Source organism: Crinia signifera, chromosome 4 (genome assembly GCF_055691185.1).
Source record: "Crinia signifera chromosome 4, ASM5569118v1, whole genome shotgun sequence".
NCBI lineage: Eukaryota > Metazoa > Chordata > Amphibia > Anura > Myobatrachidae > Crinia > Crinia signifera.
In genome coordinates this window covers 80,166,279-80,183,988 of record NC_139220.1, presented here as the reverse complement: position 1 = coordinate 80,183,988, position 17,710 = coordinate 80,166,279, and the positions used below count along the sequence as shown (strand labels likewise).

The 17,710-nt window shown below is 42.6% G+C and overlaps 1 protein-coding gene across 2 annotated transcripts in view; it reads right to left on the bottom strand.

Annotated features, from left to right (window-relative positions):
* The window catches only part of WWC1 (WW and C2 domain containing 1), a 289,547-nt gene that overhangs the window by 62,606 nt on the left and 209,231 nt on the right, over positions 1-17,710 (bottom strand). For both annotated transcript variants that reach the window (XM_083181881.1, XM_083181880.1), the window contains exons 8-12: positions 16,836-16,909; positions 10,065-10,307; positions 3,521-3,610; positions 1,955-2,478; positions 34-142 (exon numbers count right to left, since the gene is read on the bottom strand). In XM_083181881.1, coding sequence (XP_083038007.1) covers positions 34-142; positions 1,955-2,478; positions 3,521-3,610; positions 10,065-10,307; positions 16,836-16,909 — 1,040 coding nt within the window. The remainder of the gene's footprint in view (positions 1-33; positions 143-1,954; positions 2,479-3,520; positions 3,611-10,064; positions 10,308-16,835; positions 16,910-17,710) is intronic.

Below are 17,710 nucleotides of genomic sequence, written 5' to 3'. Positions count from 1 at the left end.
TATAGTTGTTATGCAACAGTCATTATCCAGTACCTTTGTGTTGTAGCCTCATACACTCCACTGTCTCCAGCAACAGATTCATCAGATACAGCGGCCGATACACCCGACACTTGTAAACCAGACATGGGAAGATTATTTAAACCTGTTCAAGATGGTCAGAGGGAAATCGTTAATTGTTTATACTATGTATGCATGTATGTATGTATGTATGTCAACACAATACTATGTATACATATAAATACAGATGTGTCCTCATACTTTATTGATGCAGTTGCTTCAAAAAGTTCCTCTTTGGACCCCAGTTCCTGTGAGAGACTACTTCGTATTAGGCATTGGCTAGGAAGCGACTGTTGATTAACTTGGTATGCAACACTTAAGGTGCGTACACACGGGGGCGATTTTGTCCAAAATCGCGGGAAATATGGTCGCTGAGCGACCATATTGCCCGCAATGGGAGTGTGCACTGGCGATATATCGCCGGGTGCGCGCTCCCGTTTTTGCCCCTGTGGTGATCGCTGGTCGCAGGAACATGCTCCTGCGACCAGCTGATTTCCACTGCCGGGCTCCCCCGGGCAGTTTTATTTTCATCAGCGACCATCTCTGGTCGCTGATGAACAGGAGAAACTGAGCAATATATTGCTCAGCCATATATTGCTCAGCAATATATGGCTGAGCAATATATCTCCCCCGTGTGTACACAGCATTAATAATATCTAATGGATGTAGGTATTTGTACCCCATTCAATGTCAATTATGGCTGGTAAATTAGCATTAGATAATTTACTATTCAGGTGTACAAATGAATACACCATCAATAAAACTTGGCCGTATATGGTCATGGGTTCTATGGTGGTGTGCTCATTTACTAACATTCATACTGCTGACTTTGGACAGTAATTCAGCAGAAAATACGACTGTAAAGTACTCCAATTTTTTCAGTATTTGGCTGAAGCCTGCAGGAATCAGTCAGATCCCTGCAGGCTTCTCTGCGTAAAAAATAGAAAATTAATTATATATATATATATATATTATTTTTTTTTTAATATGGTGTTGGGGTCCTTCCTTCTGAGTTATACCAGCCCTGGGCTTATTGAGCAGGTCCTGGTTGCAGAATTACAGGGGGGAATCAAATGGGGTCCCTCTGAATTTCTATAAGCAACACCAGGCTCCAACACGCCACAGCTGTGTTCGTCATGGACCCCCACGAGGGAAAATAGTGAGCATAAAGCTGCCCATAGACGGTCCGTTCCTGGACCGTCCGTTCTGTACTATGAGATGCAGGCTCCCGCGCATCTCATCATACGGTACAAAAAGTATGTGCTGCACATACTTTTTGTACTAGCAGGTTATCACATTGCATGCACACTGCATGCACTGCGATGCGATGTGTACTATATAAGTCCCAAACGGATCCATTAAATGGACCGTGTATGGGCAGCTTAAGTCGGTATTCCCACTGCCAGGCTCCTGACAGTCAGGATTCCGATGTTGGAGAAAAGACTGTCAGAATCTCGACTGTCGTGTGTCATCCGACATGGCTGAAAAAATAGCAAGTGTGGTTCACAGTACATATGGGGACAACTTTGAGGGTGCACTAGTGTTGGAAGTACAGGTAGGAGTAGGGAAACCACTAAAGTTGAAGTCTGGGAAAGTCTGTTTGCACATAGTAGGAATTCCATAATCGGCAAGCAGCACAGGAGAAGACTATTATAAAAATCCATTGTGAGGTGGTGATAGCTAGAGATAGCTAGCGGTACATATATTTTCAATATATTTCTTAAGTAGGATGTTAAAGCAGACATTTTCACTGGATTTACAGCTTTATAATAAATAACCACTAACTTTCTTAAACGTAACTGTGGTCAGTTGAGGGAAAGACAATATCACATCCTTATCTACATCATGATCCACCTTAATAACCACTTATAAAAATACCTTAAAAGCACAGTTTTACCTTGTCCAGGAGATTTGCCTTCGGTTTCAAGTTGATAGCTGCTTGCATCCACGGAAAGGCCAAGTTCTGAGAAATGGCTACTTAAATCAATATCTTCAAAGTCCATATGGCTCAAGAAAGCATCTCCAGTTAAAAAAGGGTCTGTTACAAGAGGTGAACAAGGCGGAGATGGAGAAGAAAGTGAAGACCTGGGAGACAATGATGTCATAGACTTGGGTGTACCAGACAACGACCTCAGAGCCTGGACGCGGTTTGTTGAATCCATCTTCTGAGAATTAACTACTTCATTTTCATGAATGGTGGTGATACAACCGGAAGGTCTATAACCAGATGTTCCTTCCTGTAGCATGAATTCTACTTTGCTCTGGTATTCAGTGTCTAATTGTTCCAGTTGTTCATAGTATAGATCTGTAAAACTTGCAGATGTAGAAGAGTCCTGACTGGATGTGACTAGAGATCCTCTACTGGAAGCTAATGATCCAGGGCTGCTCCCCGATGAAAGTGACTGAGTGCTAGCTGAGAGGCTGCAAAGGAATTAAAATGCTTTATTAACTGAATAAAAAAAGCATGATGCTAGAAAGTAAACAATGCAATATCAAACATGGCTGACGAATAAGAGATTGTGGTTAGTGCTGTTAGTATTAGTATCATCACATTGGGCCTTAATGGGGCAGATGTTACTTGTGCTGAGAAAATTAGATTTGGGTGGGGTTTTACTTCAAAGTGAGATCTATATTGCAGTGTAAAAATAAAGCAGTCAGTATTTACCATGCACAGAAACAAAATAACTCACCCAAATCTAATTCTCTTTGCAAATTTTACATCTGCCCCCCTGCAGTGCACATGGTTTTGTCCATCTAAGAAGGATTTTGTCAGAAAGAGTGAACTAGTATAAGGCCCCTTGTGTGGAGGACACAGTATGGTGGGAAAGGTGAGCTCAATGGACACATATTTTCTCCACATATTGGCAACTTTATATATGACCAGACATCAGTAACCTGAATTGCCTTCCTATACTAGAGGGCTAATAAATGTTCTACCGGTACTTGTGTAGTTTCACGGCGGCAGTGTCCGCGTAGCGTCCCTGTCAGAATCAGCGTAGTGTTACTGCGGGCAGCATAGTCAGTCAGAAGTGGCGTAGTGTTTCTGTAAGCGTCCCTGTCAGAATCAGCGTAGTGTTCCCGCGGCCGCTTAGCGTAGCCAGCGTCTCTGTCAGAGCCAGCATACTGTTTCCGCGGTCAGTGTAGTCAGTTAGCGGAGTCACATTGTCAGTTATGGCTGCCGAAAAGTTAACAATATTTAACACTATCCAGTCCGAAGCGTGGCGAGCGCACGCATTACGTGTTCTCTCGACCTTTTCATACCCCCACTATCCATGTCAGCGACCGAAGCCTGGCGAGCGCAGTGAGCCCCGCAAGGGGACGCAGATTACATGGACATAGGACATAGTTTTGCTAAAAAAAATCCCAATGTGTCTGTTTGGCATGATTACAGCAAGGCTGTATGAAGATATAACTGTACATAATACACAATGCTATGTGATGAAAGACCAAATGTAATATATACCTTTTCAACTGTGTGTGCAGAGTTGCAATTAACCTGGTTGCCTCCTCCAATTCTCGGATTAACTGGTTTCTTTTACTGCTCATCTTCAACCTAAGATAAGAGAAAAGGTTTCATTAAAGTATAATGTTATAGTATGGTATGAAAAGTTGTCAGTTAATCTAAAATTGTGAACAAGCAAGAATCAGCTCTATAATACTATAATATTGTACTACAAGTATATTATCATCATTATGCCGAGAAGGGTAGCTTGTGTAACACAAAACAGGGACAAGACAAATGGTCCAAGGAATAACAGTATTACAGCATTGAGTACATTAAAAGAGTTGCTAGAAAAAATACAGACTTTCTGACATTCATAGCCACTGGGATAATATTATTACAAATAATGTGAATAATAACAAAAACACTACTACTACTAATAATAGAACAAAACTTCTTTACACAAATACATTAGGGAAAAATTGAGAAGTTTGTCTAAAGCTGGCCATACATCTACAGATCGATTGTCAGATTGGGCTGGTTGGAACAAAATCCTGGTAATGGTTGAGAGCAAATGACAGTTAACAATTTGCTTTGAAATGCTGGAAAACTGCCAAACTGTCATTCAGATATTACCAGGTTTTTATTCCAACCAACCCAATCTGACAATCGATCTGTAGATGTATGGCCAGCTTAAGTTTGGAGGGATAAAGCGCAAACCAGTTAGCGCTCATTTCAGAATCAGAATCAGCTTTATTGGCCAGGTATACTTGCATATACTAGGAATTTGATTTGGATTGCTGCGCAACAGCCAGGAGGGTAACAGTTAAACAATGACAGTACACATATACATAACACATACAGGTATTACCAGCAGACGAGCGACGGGGTAGGCGGCTATGCTATCTATAGCGTCCAGGCGAAAAATAAATAAATCGCTCAGTGTGTATGCACTTTGCAATTTTCAGCCCAGCAATTTTCCCCATCATCGCTAAAGGTATGGACCTTTAGATTCTTGTGATTTATTATGGTATACTGTAAGTAGTTAGGGGGTTATTAGTATTTTTCCTTTTCAAATGGACTACATTTTGGTATCTAATTTTTATGTTCCAAAATATATTTTACCTTTATATTCTGCTAGTCTCTAGTACCCCTTTCACATCGCAAATGCCGGATTGCATGCAGGATTTGGACACGGGTCCATCCTGGGAGCGAACCGATATTTGCGATGCCAAGCTCCTTGAAGCAAACCAGTCAACAACCCAGGTCGGACCTGGGATATTTGTGCTGTGTGTGAGTGGTATAGCTCATAACTAGCAGTGTGTGGATTGAGTACAATCAAGATTCTGAAGTATATGGCATCACTGTGTGTTGATGCCTTTTAATGCTACTAGCCACAGCAAACCCACTTTATCAAGGTGTCAGCAAATCAAACACCAGGCTAGTATCTAAAGAGGCCTGACTAGGTTAAATCATAAACGAACTACAACCTGAAATGTAGTATAGTGTAAGGAACATACTCTGACATAAACTAGCAATTTGCATTCTCTGTAAAATAACTGAAACATATCGTTGACACTTAAGGGCACTAGTGCGATACCTACACTTATGACACATTGCTGTGATGGAACGCATGAAAAATGACGCATCACATTTAATTTTTATGCGATTGCGATGCAAGGTGTGTTTCCGTGCACCTCGCATCGCAGTCACAGATCCAACAGCCCATAATCCTTTCTGGGATCACATACATTACATTGTATGCAAAAGGACCACATAGAATGTATTGTATACAATCTTGCTGCGTGGCAGCTGACAGGTGAGATGGCGATGTATCGTATGTAAGGTTCCTCATGCGATACCTTGCCCTAGGCTGGGCAATTGCGGCCCTCCAGATGTTGATGAACTACACATCCCAGCATGCCTTGCATCAGTTTCAGCATGGCCACATAGCAAAACTAATGCAAAGCATCCTGGGGTGTGTAGTTCATCAACATCTGGAGGGCCGCAATTGCCCAGCCCTGCCCTAGTGGATGGGGGCCTTTAGGAAGAGAGATGAGAAGAAAATTGCCTAAAGCAGCCAACCAACTTCTGTCAATGATCTAGCAGAGGGTAGTATCCTATTAGCCCTGATGCATGAAAACGTACTGATATCGCAATTAATGACCGGTGGTCCTTATGGTGTTATCCCATCCGATCCCATGTGTTATCACGGGTCTAAACGCTGCTTAGAAGGGATTATAGTTCACCTGCCTCAGGCACACAAAGCAGAATACCCGATTAGAGCGGAATTGAGGGAGATACGGACACCGGCATTGGGGCTCATAGGATAGCCCCAGCGAAAATACCACTGACATGTCTTTGAAATGGCATTTAGAAGCGGATTGGTTGCTCTGGGGAAGTTCTACACTGTCTCTTCAAGACTTGATGCAACTCTTCTTCAGTATGCAGATCTGCACACATGGATATATCATATTTAGATTAATCTTAATAAGAAGCAACTGACAATGAACAAAGCTAGATAAGAGTTACACTCTTTTTTGTTATATCAAATCCACAGGATGCTAAATCATATGATAAAAGATGGCTTAACAAGACCTCCTACATATAATACAGGAAAACAAATACAGAACACCTGCTATAATCAATGAGCGCACAGACACAAGACGACCAGATAATGTCTACTATGAAATATAGCGGATTAGGAGACAAAAGGATCCATTCTAATGTGAAGTAAGCACACCTCTTATAAAAGGAACGAGAGCGCACTAGGCATGAGCGAATACCTCAGACGTGTGTTTTCTGACAGATAACACCTATCTATTGTTTACCACAATACCCATTCTCTGCCCAGCAGAATTACTGCAGAGAATTAACATATCATAATTACACAGCAAAACGATAACGCAGACATCACAACAAATGAAAAGCATAAAGGCTGTTAGGTTCGAGATATGGCATTGTGCGCAAAACAACGGCTTCATGGGAAGAACGAGGCACATACAAAGGAAATAAACAAAAAAGGCCAATGTAATGTAATGTAAATGTAAGCCTTGTGTTATTTTAATATATTGTGGTAAATGTGAACTTTCATTTTGGGCACACTTTGTTTTCTTCTCCATGGTCGATATGGCTTTTACTTTTACAGTTGCATTTTGATATGGATATACTTATCTATTAGAATAGGTTTTGTGGATCAGTGTTTGTTGGCTTGTCCAAAGGCTTTCCCTTGGTGAGCTACTGTATATAATGTATGAGGATAGAAGGGATTTTTATAGCACCCAAAATTATTGGTAGGTTTTAAAATGGTGTCAAGGAAAACAGCAAATATTCATATTTGGTCATTTTCTGAACTAGGCAACATGGTGCGATGTGTACTTCGGCCTACTTCTCTGTACTGTATGTCCTTTTATTGTACACTTCACATAGATGTCTCACATAGAAGACCAATGCTGGGTACACACCAGAACGAATTGGCCTCAATTCCCCCAATCTCGACCGATTGTATGTAAATTGGGCATGTCTTAGATCCGATGCGCATCGCTGCTGGTCGTTTTGCAGATCCTACCTGCTGCAGTCAGGATTTGAAAACGACCTCTTCAACTGGGTACAATTTAGAATTGGATCGGATGCAGATCGTGAGCGGATAGTGTGCTCCAGCAGGTAATGCGACCATCGTATAGTCGTCTCAGCGAGCCCCGCGAGGGGACACGGATACCTTCACAGGTATACGCGTCCCCTCGCGGGCTTCACAGGTGTCCGCGTCCGCTCGCCACGCTTCGGGCTCGGTGGCTCGCTGCGCTCGCCACACTTTCTATTCTCAACTCCACGCCGACGTGGATAGTGGGGGTATGAAAAGGTCGTAGGACGCGTACCGCTGCGCTCGCCACACTTCGGGTCCGCGTTGATAGTGGGGGTGGTACAGCCTCAAAAATGACATTTGGGGGCCATTGAACATGTTTGATACTAATTTCAATGCATTTGGATGCATTTCTGTTAAAGAATTGCATCCCATCGCATGCCACTACATTTGGCATGCGATGGGAGCCGTTAAAGTACACAAGTACCCCAGATTGTACATGGGGCCTTCTTCTGGTTCACTTTCAGAGGCAAATTCATCTCAAATGGGCAAAACCATGTGCACTGCAGGGGGGGCAGATGTAACATGTGCAGAGAGTTAGATTTTGGTGGGGTTTTTCTTCAAAGTGAATCTATATTGCAGTGTAGAAATAAAGCAGTCAGTATTTTCCCTGCACAGAAACAAAATAACACCCAAATCTAACTCTCTCTGCACATGTTACATCTGCACCCCCTGCAGTGCACATGGTTTTGTCCATTTGAGAAGGAATTTGCCTCTGAGAGTGAACCAGAATAAGGCCCATGTTTTGAAACAAGAAATCAGTGTGAATGTGGTCTTAAATAAATTATTCCAGTTTAAATTAGGATTGAGTACCACATTTCATTAGGAAAGAAACTACATATTGAAAATGTGGAGAAGCAGGAAAGCTGCTATGTGTGATTGGAGGGGTTAGTTTTGTAGAATTGCATATTATTAGTAGTTGTATGTGGTTCTTGTGCGAATTTAGAACTTACAGCTAGGCGGAGGAGTGCAGCTGTTTGGGGGGGGAAAAATCCAAGAGGAGGAACGTTTTCAATGCAGACCATGGAGACTTTACTGTAATATAATATACATTTAAATCCCATTAAGGAAACAGTTTCTTTTACACAAGGCGCTACAGGAAGGGATTAACTTTATGTGGAGTCTCTTATGTGCAAGTATTTTGCATCAATCAGTGATTTGATGCGCAATCTCAGGAACATTAACTGCCTCACAGCACTGAGGTCATGGGTTCCATTCCCACCATGGCCCTAACTGTGCGGAGTTTGTATATTCTCACTGTACTTGCGTGGGTTTACTCCGGGTGCTCCGGTTTCCTCCCACAATCCAAAAATATACTGGTAGGTTACTTTGCTCATCCTAGAATGAATGTGTGTGCATGTACATGTGGTAGGGAATACAGATTGTAAGCTCCACTGGGGCAGGATTGTTCAAATATTCTTTGTAAAGCTGCAGAATATGTGTGCACTATATAAATAACTGTTATTAATAATAATAATAATGGGTTATATGACTAGAATCAATGCAGCACAACACAACAAAAATACATAAGTAATATGTGATCTATTATAATTACAAGTGTATTATATAGCATTATTAGTAATTTCAACATTTATTTCTGGGACACAAATGTGTCTGTAAATATAAATTCATCCAAGGTGCTTAATAGGCAGGAATGCAGGTGCATGGAGCTGGATGCCTGGCTTACTCCCCTCCGCTGTGTGAATACCTCTGCTGACCTATCATGCCAGACAGTTATACAGACACTAATACAGACAGTCAGAGCAGGCTGGTACCGCTTTGTGCTATGCCATTTCTAATCTGTTCTTCTCTTCAAGTAGGTCTGCTAGGCTTCAAGACTAACTAGCTTGCTATGTGTTTACACAATCATTTCCTGGCTTACTGAAAAGTCATTGGTTAAAAATGATAATAATATATCTGCAGAATATATATCAGCCATGATTTCTATAGGTTCTAAGAAAAAGCCTACAGATATATACATAGGCATTCCTGTTATTTAAGGTCCATCCATTCATGTTTTCCAAACTGCAGTGTGAAGTGAAAGTCTGTGTCTGGGTAGAGTTCTAACTATAATACCCCTTGCAGACATACTCCAAAATCTTTTTACCTGGGTTGAGGACCTGGGATTTAAGACCCGGGTTGATCCTTTCAGACATAAGAAAAAAACAGGGTTTTCAGCAAATTACCAGGTTGAACTGCTTCACCAGGTAATTTGCTGCTGTAAGTGTGAAAGGGTGCAAGCTGCACCTGGGAAAATGACCCAGCAATCAAAATACCGGGTAATTCCCGGGTAGTATGTCTAAAAGGGGTATAAGTAGTTAGAGAGGAAAGGAATCAGAGAACGTCAGGATATTTATCTATTTCCAATAGCAATGGAAAAAGAAGAGTTATGGAGCCACATAAGGGCTATTTCACACACTCCGACTCCTGCCGCGCGGCGAAAACCCGTACGACCAAGAAGCCGTGCAGCACACAGTAGTTTAGAATAGTGGGGATGGCCACAGCCCGGCAGCCGTCCCTTCCAGTGGTGGGATCCGGCTGCAACCGGACAGCCAGGCCGTGGCCGTCCTGTGTTAATGGACACAATAGTGTCCATTAACAACCACAGTGTGTGGCACGGCTTTTGGCCGTACGGGTTTTTGCCGCCCGGCAGGAGCCGGAGTGTGTGAAATAGCCCTAAGGGGTTAGTAAAATGGTGGTGAATACATCTAGCGCTAAATCAGTCTTGTACCTGTGGTCTGGGTGAGTGAAGGAGTGGGGTACAGATAAGCGGCAAAAATGGTGGTAGGAAGGGGGAAATTTATGATGCTTTTATAAATATAGAATTACCCCCTCACACATACTCAGACACCATAGGGGGGATATTAAGACCATAAGACACATAGGTACATACTAATGATAATGAATATAAGTCCAGCGTCTCACCTCTCCGTTAATGCTTTGCTTTGCGTGTCTCTTGCAGCCTGCAAGTCTTCTTCTAATCGCTTCTTCTCTGTCTCTAGCCGTTCCACATCTGTCTGGCTCCACTTTCTTGGGCTCACAAACCTCATTTCCTTTAAGAGCTCTTCTTTCTCATTGATCAAAATAAGTCGATCACGCTCCGAATCAAGGACACCCGGCCAGGCTTCACTGTCCAGCTTTGATAACTGGATCTTTATGTTTGATATCCTACAGTACAATATAAACGGATTCGAATTTACTTTCAGCACAACCAAAAATCCTATAATTTTACTATTTATTTATTAACAGTTTCTTATATATTGTGCAGCGCTTTACAGAGAATAGTTGAACACTCACATCAGTCCCTGCCCCAGTGGAGCTTACAATCTATATTCCCTACCACATATATACGCACACACAGACAATCTACGGTTAATTTTGTTGGGAGCCAATTAACCTACCAGTATATTTTTGGACACTCACACACAATGACACACAAAGTAATGCACGCTGACACACACACACAATAACACTTACAATGAACCAGATTAAAGCACACACTACCACAGTAGTAACCTCTAGGGCAAGACCACATTAGCCAGTCTCAGAAGGAGCAGGCAGGCAGAGCCAAAGACAGACCACCGGGGACTTGACAAAGTCAGGGGCGTAGCCTAATCATGGAGCTGAGACCACTCCCTTTTAAATAACCCTATAATGCAGGAAACACCACGGCAGGGGTTTGCAGGTGGGACTGGCCAACCTGAAACGATTCCAGCTGACCAATCCACCCCTGGCTGCTTCTCCTGCTAGTACTGTCCCACACTGCTGCTGCAGGCCTCTTCATTCAGTGCTGATCTGCTTCGAAAAGAAAACCCAGGGGGCAAAGGGCAGTGGCGGCGCCTGCAGCCCTAGTAAAGAAAAAAAAATCAAGAGGTGCAGGGGATAGCCTGCTAGGGCTAAGACGCCAGGCCCCATAGCAGTTGCATCACTTGCCACCCTCTGTATCTAGTTATGCCACTGCTAACTATTACACCTCCGTGCTATATTATACACATAATTAACACATATATTATGCTATATTATACACATAAAGCGTAATATGTGTAAGTAGTAATATGTTAAGTGTAATATTATACACTTAAAGCAACCAAAGTCCAAAAACTTATCAATATGTGCAAATGGGCAGATTCCAAACACAACTGTATTAAACCTCTACTTTCTTGCTTTGCTGTAAACCCCCCCTAATGCAGTACCAGAATTTTGGAAATCAGGAGATTAGACACTAGTATTTATCAGCTGCTAAACCAACTGTGGGATTTTTAAACCAATTTCACATCCAGCTTCCCAAATGATCAAGTATTCTATACACAATGGGTTTGCTCACATGTCCGTTATGGATGGGCAGCAATATATAAACAGACCATCAATTTTTCATAGGAATCAATGCACAGCAGTGTGACTAATGAGATAAACTGTGGCAGATGTCTCAGGCAGCATGTTTGTAGGCAGAGAAAATGTGGGCAATATATGAGAAGAACACTAAGGGGAAAATGAAGGGATATGTGATGCGCTGTTCTGTAGAACAATGTACTGCACATTATGCAACACTTACATTTCCAATTCTCACTCACACGTTAATGGGGTGTGCATGAGTACTGGCAATGTACTGGCTTCCGTATATGGCAAGCATTGTTGTTAGCATATACTGTAAAGGGTTATTGAATGGACCTATAATTAAGGATGCCAATCCCGGGGCATTTTTCAAACCCGGGATTGTCATCCCTATAAATCCCATAGACATCCCCACACCGGCCGACCCACACATTTACTTACATTAGCGACCGGGCAGGTGGCCGGGAGTGGGTTTGGAGAAGCATGGTGCCTCCCGGCAAGTGCACCTCCTCAGCAGACAGCGGCAGCCGGGCGGACAGAGGAGGAGAAGAGGCAGGCGGGCAAGCAGGCGGAGGAGAAGAGTGGGCGGCGAGTGGTGACGGAGTGGCCTGCGCAGCATGACCTCTACGGTCACGCTATGCAGGCCGCACGCCGGGGTCGGGATTCGGGAACAGCCGGGCAGCGTCTGAGCGGGTGCTCAGACGCTGCCCGGCATTAGACTGCGCATGCGCAGTCTAATCCCGAAATCCCGGGATTGGAGTATTGAAATCCCAAACTTTTTGAGGCCAAATCCCAGGATGCTGCCGATCCCGATCCCGGGATTGGCCACCCTACCTATAATCGTACATATTTATAAGGTCTAATTTGGAAACAATGCATATCAAATCAATGAAATCAATTCAAATTTATTGTCACTACAACATTAAAAAATGCATAAGTGAAATTCACAAGGAAGAAAAAAATAAGGAGAGAGAGAAAGAAATATTCACAATTCACATACTACAATTCAAACTTAAAAAAACAGATGGGGAAAAACTGTTCCGCTACCGACTAGTACGACAACCTAAGCACCTGTAATGTTTCGCAGAGGGCAACAGGGAGAAAAGAGAATAACAAGGATGGCTAGGATCTAAAATAATTTTATTAGCCTTAACTTTTCCCCTCTTTAAAAAAATATCTGCCATCCTAGGCAAGGTTTGGCCAATGATTTTTTTCTATTGCCTTTATTATCCTGTCTAGGGATCTTCGATCAGAGCACTTAGAATATCCATACCATACCGCAATGGCATAAGTCAACAGACACTCGATTACACAATACAAATTCATAAGCATTGGCCTAGATCAGGGGTAGCGAACTCCAGTCCTCAAGAGCTACCAACAATTCACATTTTCCAGACAACCTAGCTGCTGCACAGCTGCAGTCATTACTTACTAACACATTTTAAAAGATCCACAGGTGGACGACGAATAGATGCAGCCTGTGATCTCCCTATAGGTTTTAATGGCATATGGACACGACTCATTTGCGGGAACAGTTTCCACAATTCTTTCCATAATGTGGGTTATTTCCATAATGTGGTCTAGATGGCGCACTCTCGGGACTCTTAAAAAAACGACTCTCTGGGTTCAATTCAACGTTTCAGTCGTGTTGACCTTTTTCAAGAACAAAAAGGTCAACACGACTGAAACGTTGAATTGAAGCCCGAGAGATATCTTTTAAGAGACCTGATATTGCCGCATCTAGACCAAACTGCATAAGGTTGCATAGAAATAGCATACCAGGAAAGCACCAAGGCAAGTAATCAGCATATATTTATATATAATACTGGCTAGAAAAAAACACTCAGTGGTCTTAAAATAAATTCTTTAGTGAAGAACGTTTTTATGTTCCAGGAAGAAAAATCTGTTTTTTTAACGATCCTATGGTCTCAATGCACATAATGTTGTACACAAGATTCATAGATGATCCTTTTTATCTTCCTTTTATGGACAGGGCGCAAAGACGCTCTAATATCCTTGTTAACAAGAATAAACTAGAAGGATTCCCCTATCAAAATAACACATCAACTTTCAACAGATAAATTATTTGGATGTTCAGATCTCAGTTAAACAAGGCAAACTACACTCGGCGGTATATTCAAAACCGACAGACAGAAATACACTGTTACGGTACAACAGTCACCATCCAAGATCTTTGGTGAAGGGCCTTCCTAGATCGCAGTTAATCCGGGTGGCGAGAATTACCAGTGATGCAACACATTTGCCAACTGAATTGGACAAGATGGCGTCCAGATTTGCCGCAAGAGGATATGACCGTAAGGAGCTGGAAAAGCACAAGAGATTCTGAATACCCAGAAGTCAACTCCTAGATACTAGACCGAAAGAACCAAAATAAGTCATTCCCTGGATTTCAAAGTTTAATACCTCAAGCGCAGTTATCCCGCAAGCAACGAGAGCCTTGTGGCCTATAGTTTCTACAGACAAAAATCTACCCTGCTATAAAAAGGTCACACCTATGGTATGCTACAGTAGGGGCAAGAATATGAAAGATTATTTAGTACATACTGACATTACCAACTTCAATAAATAGTCCACTGCAACCAACTTTTTGACCAAAAGACCAGGATGCTACCGTTGTCTAAAATGTACCACGTGTAGCCGATCAGCCATTAATAATGCATTGAAAGGAAAATCCTCCAACCAACCGGTGGCCCGCCATTTCGGGGAGAAAGGGCACACCATAGGAGATCTGAAACACATGGTCATAGACCATATCCCTTTATCCTTACGGGGAGGAGATCACGAAGGTGCACTCCTCGAGAGAGAGAGAGAGAGAGAGAGAGAGGTACGATGGATTTACCATATCGATTCTTGCAAACCCCATTGACTTAATGAACATTTTTCTTTCAATATCTTTAAATGATATGAATACTATTTTGCCACAATATACATCCTTTGAGTACCGCTGAGTGATTCTATCTATCTATATATACAGTATCATTAGCATTACTTAAGTTCCATATATATTAAACTAATAAACAGTAATCCTATTAAGGAGTTACTGCCAATAACCCAGAGTTTTTACCCCACAAATATGACCATACACTGTATAGATTTGCACACAGGAAGCCTGTTACATTTACGCTACCAAAGATCTCTGCTGCAGCAATATTATTACATGGAAACAGTTTGTCACGGTGAGGGTGGTTGTTACTATTAGATCAGATTATGAGTTTGTCCAATCGTCTAGTAAAAGAACTAATGCAGTGTGACAGACAGTTGGACATCTCACCGGTAGCAAAAAGCCATAATTACAATTTATGGGTCATCCTGCTCCTAGAATAACATCCTAAAGTTGTCCACATGCTAAAGATTAATGCACTCTATGCAGTAAAACAATACAGAAAAGTCACTTCTTAAGTAATAGTATCAGGGCCGGTGCAAGGCACCGGAGCGCCCCAGGCGAGTCGGGCTGGGGGCGCCCCGGTGCCGGGGGGGGGGGGGGGGGTGGGTGGGGGTGGGGGTGGTGTGTGTGAGGTGTGGGGTGGGTACCTGTCGGTCGGCGCAGTCTATTTAAATCTGGCGGCGGAGGCAGCGGGGGTCCCTGCAGTCTATTAAAAATCACGAGCGCTATCCGCCGGGCTATGCGGAAGCGCTTCTAGTGTGAAAACTCTGGCAGCACGCTGATTGGCTGAGATCAGCGTGCGCCGTGCTGCCAGAGTTTTCACACTAGAAGCGCTTCCGCATAGCCCGGCGGATAGCGCTCGTGATTTTTAATAGACTGCAGGGACCCCCGCTGCCTCCGCCGCCAGATTGAAATAGACAGCGCCGGTAGGACAGGTACCCGGGCGGCATTTTCCGCCCTCCAGTGGCCGGCGCCCTAGGCAAATGCCTAGGTTTGCCTAGTGGTGGCGCCGGCCCTGAATAGTATTATGAAGGAATGAAATACACCAACACACTCAAAAGCTCTTTCTTTCTGTATTTTTACCAGCCTGGTATATGTTGAATTTCATCCATTTAAAAGCATATCCAAGTACTAGTGAGCTGGCTGACCATACAGTTTTAAAGGGATTTGGGTCAGGTGACCAAAGTTACCCGTTCATACTGCCCTCTAAACCTTGTTGTTCCGGTATCTAATCAAGGTTGCTCTCTGGATTCCCAGGGTCTCATAATCTCGGGGGTGTTATCTTGGGGACCCTTTCACACTGAGCAGCAACTAGGGATTACCTGCCAATAACTCGGGTTTATAGGTCGCATTTATTAATGCCACATCTCAACCTGATAAGGGTAGCTGTAATTGGGCTGTAGAGGGCGTCCTTGCATAGGCTATGTACAGAAATGGCACATTGATGACATTTTAGGCTATGCAGAGTTGTGCACAAGAGATAACAAGCCTGTTTTTTAGACATATATTTTGCATCATGGATACCATTTAAGATGATGGCTCTGAACACCGCAGAAATGTATACAGCTATGTGTACAGGTGAGCATATTTATTATATTCCAAGCACACAATACTGGTGCAATTACAGCTGACTTGCATTAAACTCAGTATTAACATCATTGTGAACCACAATTATAATATGTAAAGTCTTAAAGAAGGGACTAACGCTGGTTAAACAAAATCAGATGACTATAATTGAACGGTGTATTGAGGCATAGTAATTATAAGTCAACACGCTGAAATCGATCAGCATGTGCAAAACATCATCGGTCAGTCACCTGGCAGTGTATGTGCTTCTGTGGCTGACTGACCGACCTTTCCCATGCTCATTTATAGGGAAGGAATGGGGAAATAGTTAATCCCAACAGGATGAACAGATATCATGGTCAAACAATTTGTATGGTAACGAAAACCCTTTTCACACCACACCTCGTACCCAAGTAACTGCTTGGGTTGGTAATCTATCGACCCGCCAAATCAACCCAGATCATAAGAAGGGTTAAACCCAGGTCTCCCTCTGTATAATGGGTGGCGCAGGTTTAATGTGAAAGTGCCGGACCCGGGAACGTCCGCCACAGCAATTTTACAGTGCTTTTTGTGTATGTGCAGTTGAGTCTGAGTGCTCAGACTCTACTGCGCTAGGCGGCGGTTGGGCGCTATTCCCGGCAGAGCAGAAGGGGTCCGGTCAGAAGCTGCACATGGGTCTCCGCACCTCTTAAAGTGCCCTTGGCATTAGTTATTCTTCAAAAACTTTTGCATACCTCCAGCCAACACACAACGTACACAGTGTAAGAATCTGTTCTCATAAGCATTTGTTTTATGTCCAGCAAATTTCAAGGTAATAACACACTTGCAGATTTGTTACCAGAAAAGTATATGTATCAACTAACAACACAAACAGCTGCAAAAACAGTAATTACCTTCTCTTTGCCTCTTCATACCGAAGTCTTAATCTGACTTTCTCAGCCAACAGATTATTACCGATCACAGCGAGCTGGGGAATAATAACATCACACAAGGGCGTCATGTTCTTTCTGTTGCACCTATGCAGCTGAAACAGTCTCCTGCCCAAATGTTATAAACTGATTTTGCCATTGGTTTTGCATTAAGACTAGTTGTCACTTTAAATCTAAAAAACATATGCTGGTACTGAAAATTGCATTTGGCATTTGGGCCTACTGTATATGTCATTTTTTTTTTTATTTGCTTCCATTGATTTATGCTATGATGAATTAATTATTGCATTTCTCTAAGAAAAAATCTAGTACTGGGGAATATGTATCAAAGCTTGGAGAGTGATGAAGTGGGGAGTTATAAAGTAACAGGCAATAATACCCTAACTGCCTTTAAAAGCAAAAAAAAAAACAGCATGTAAACTGACAGTTATGAGCGGATTCATTTGTACTTTATCTCTTGCTACTTTATCTTTTTTTCAAGCTTTGATTACATATGCCAACTGAGATCTTTTGGCCAAGTCAACCAGTGGGTGGGATGATATCAACACCTAATCATGGATTTCCCAAACTCATTAGGGTGGCTCTATAACATTAGCATTAAAATTATATACAACGCTGTGCAAAAGTTTTAGGCAGGTGTGGAAATGGAGTCTGTCTGGGGTTACATGAAGAGACGGAAGCATTTGACGTCCACAGAAGATCTATGGTTAGTTCTCCAAAATGTTTAAAACAACCTCCCTGAAGATTTGAAAAACTGTCTGCAAGGTAGAAGAACTGATGCTGTGTTAAAAGCAAAGTGTGATCACACCAAAGCTTGATTTAATTTAGATCTCTCTTCT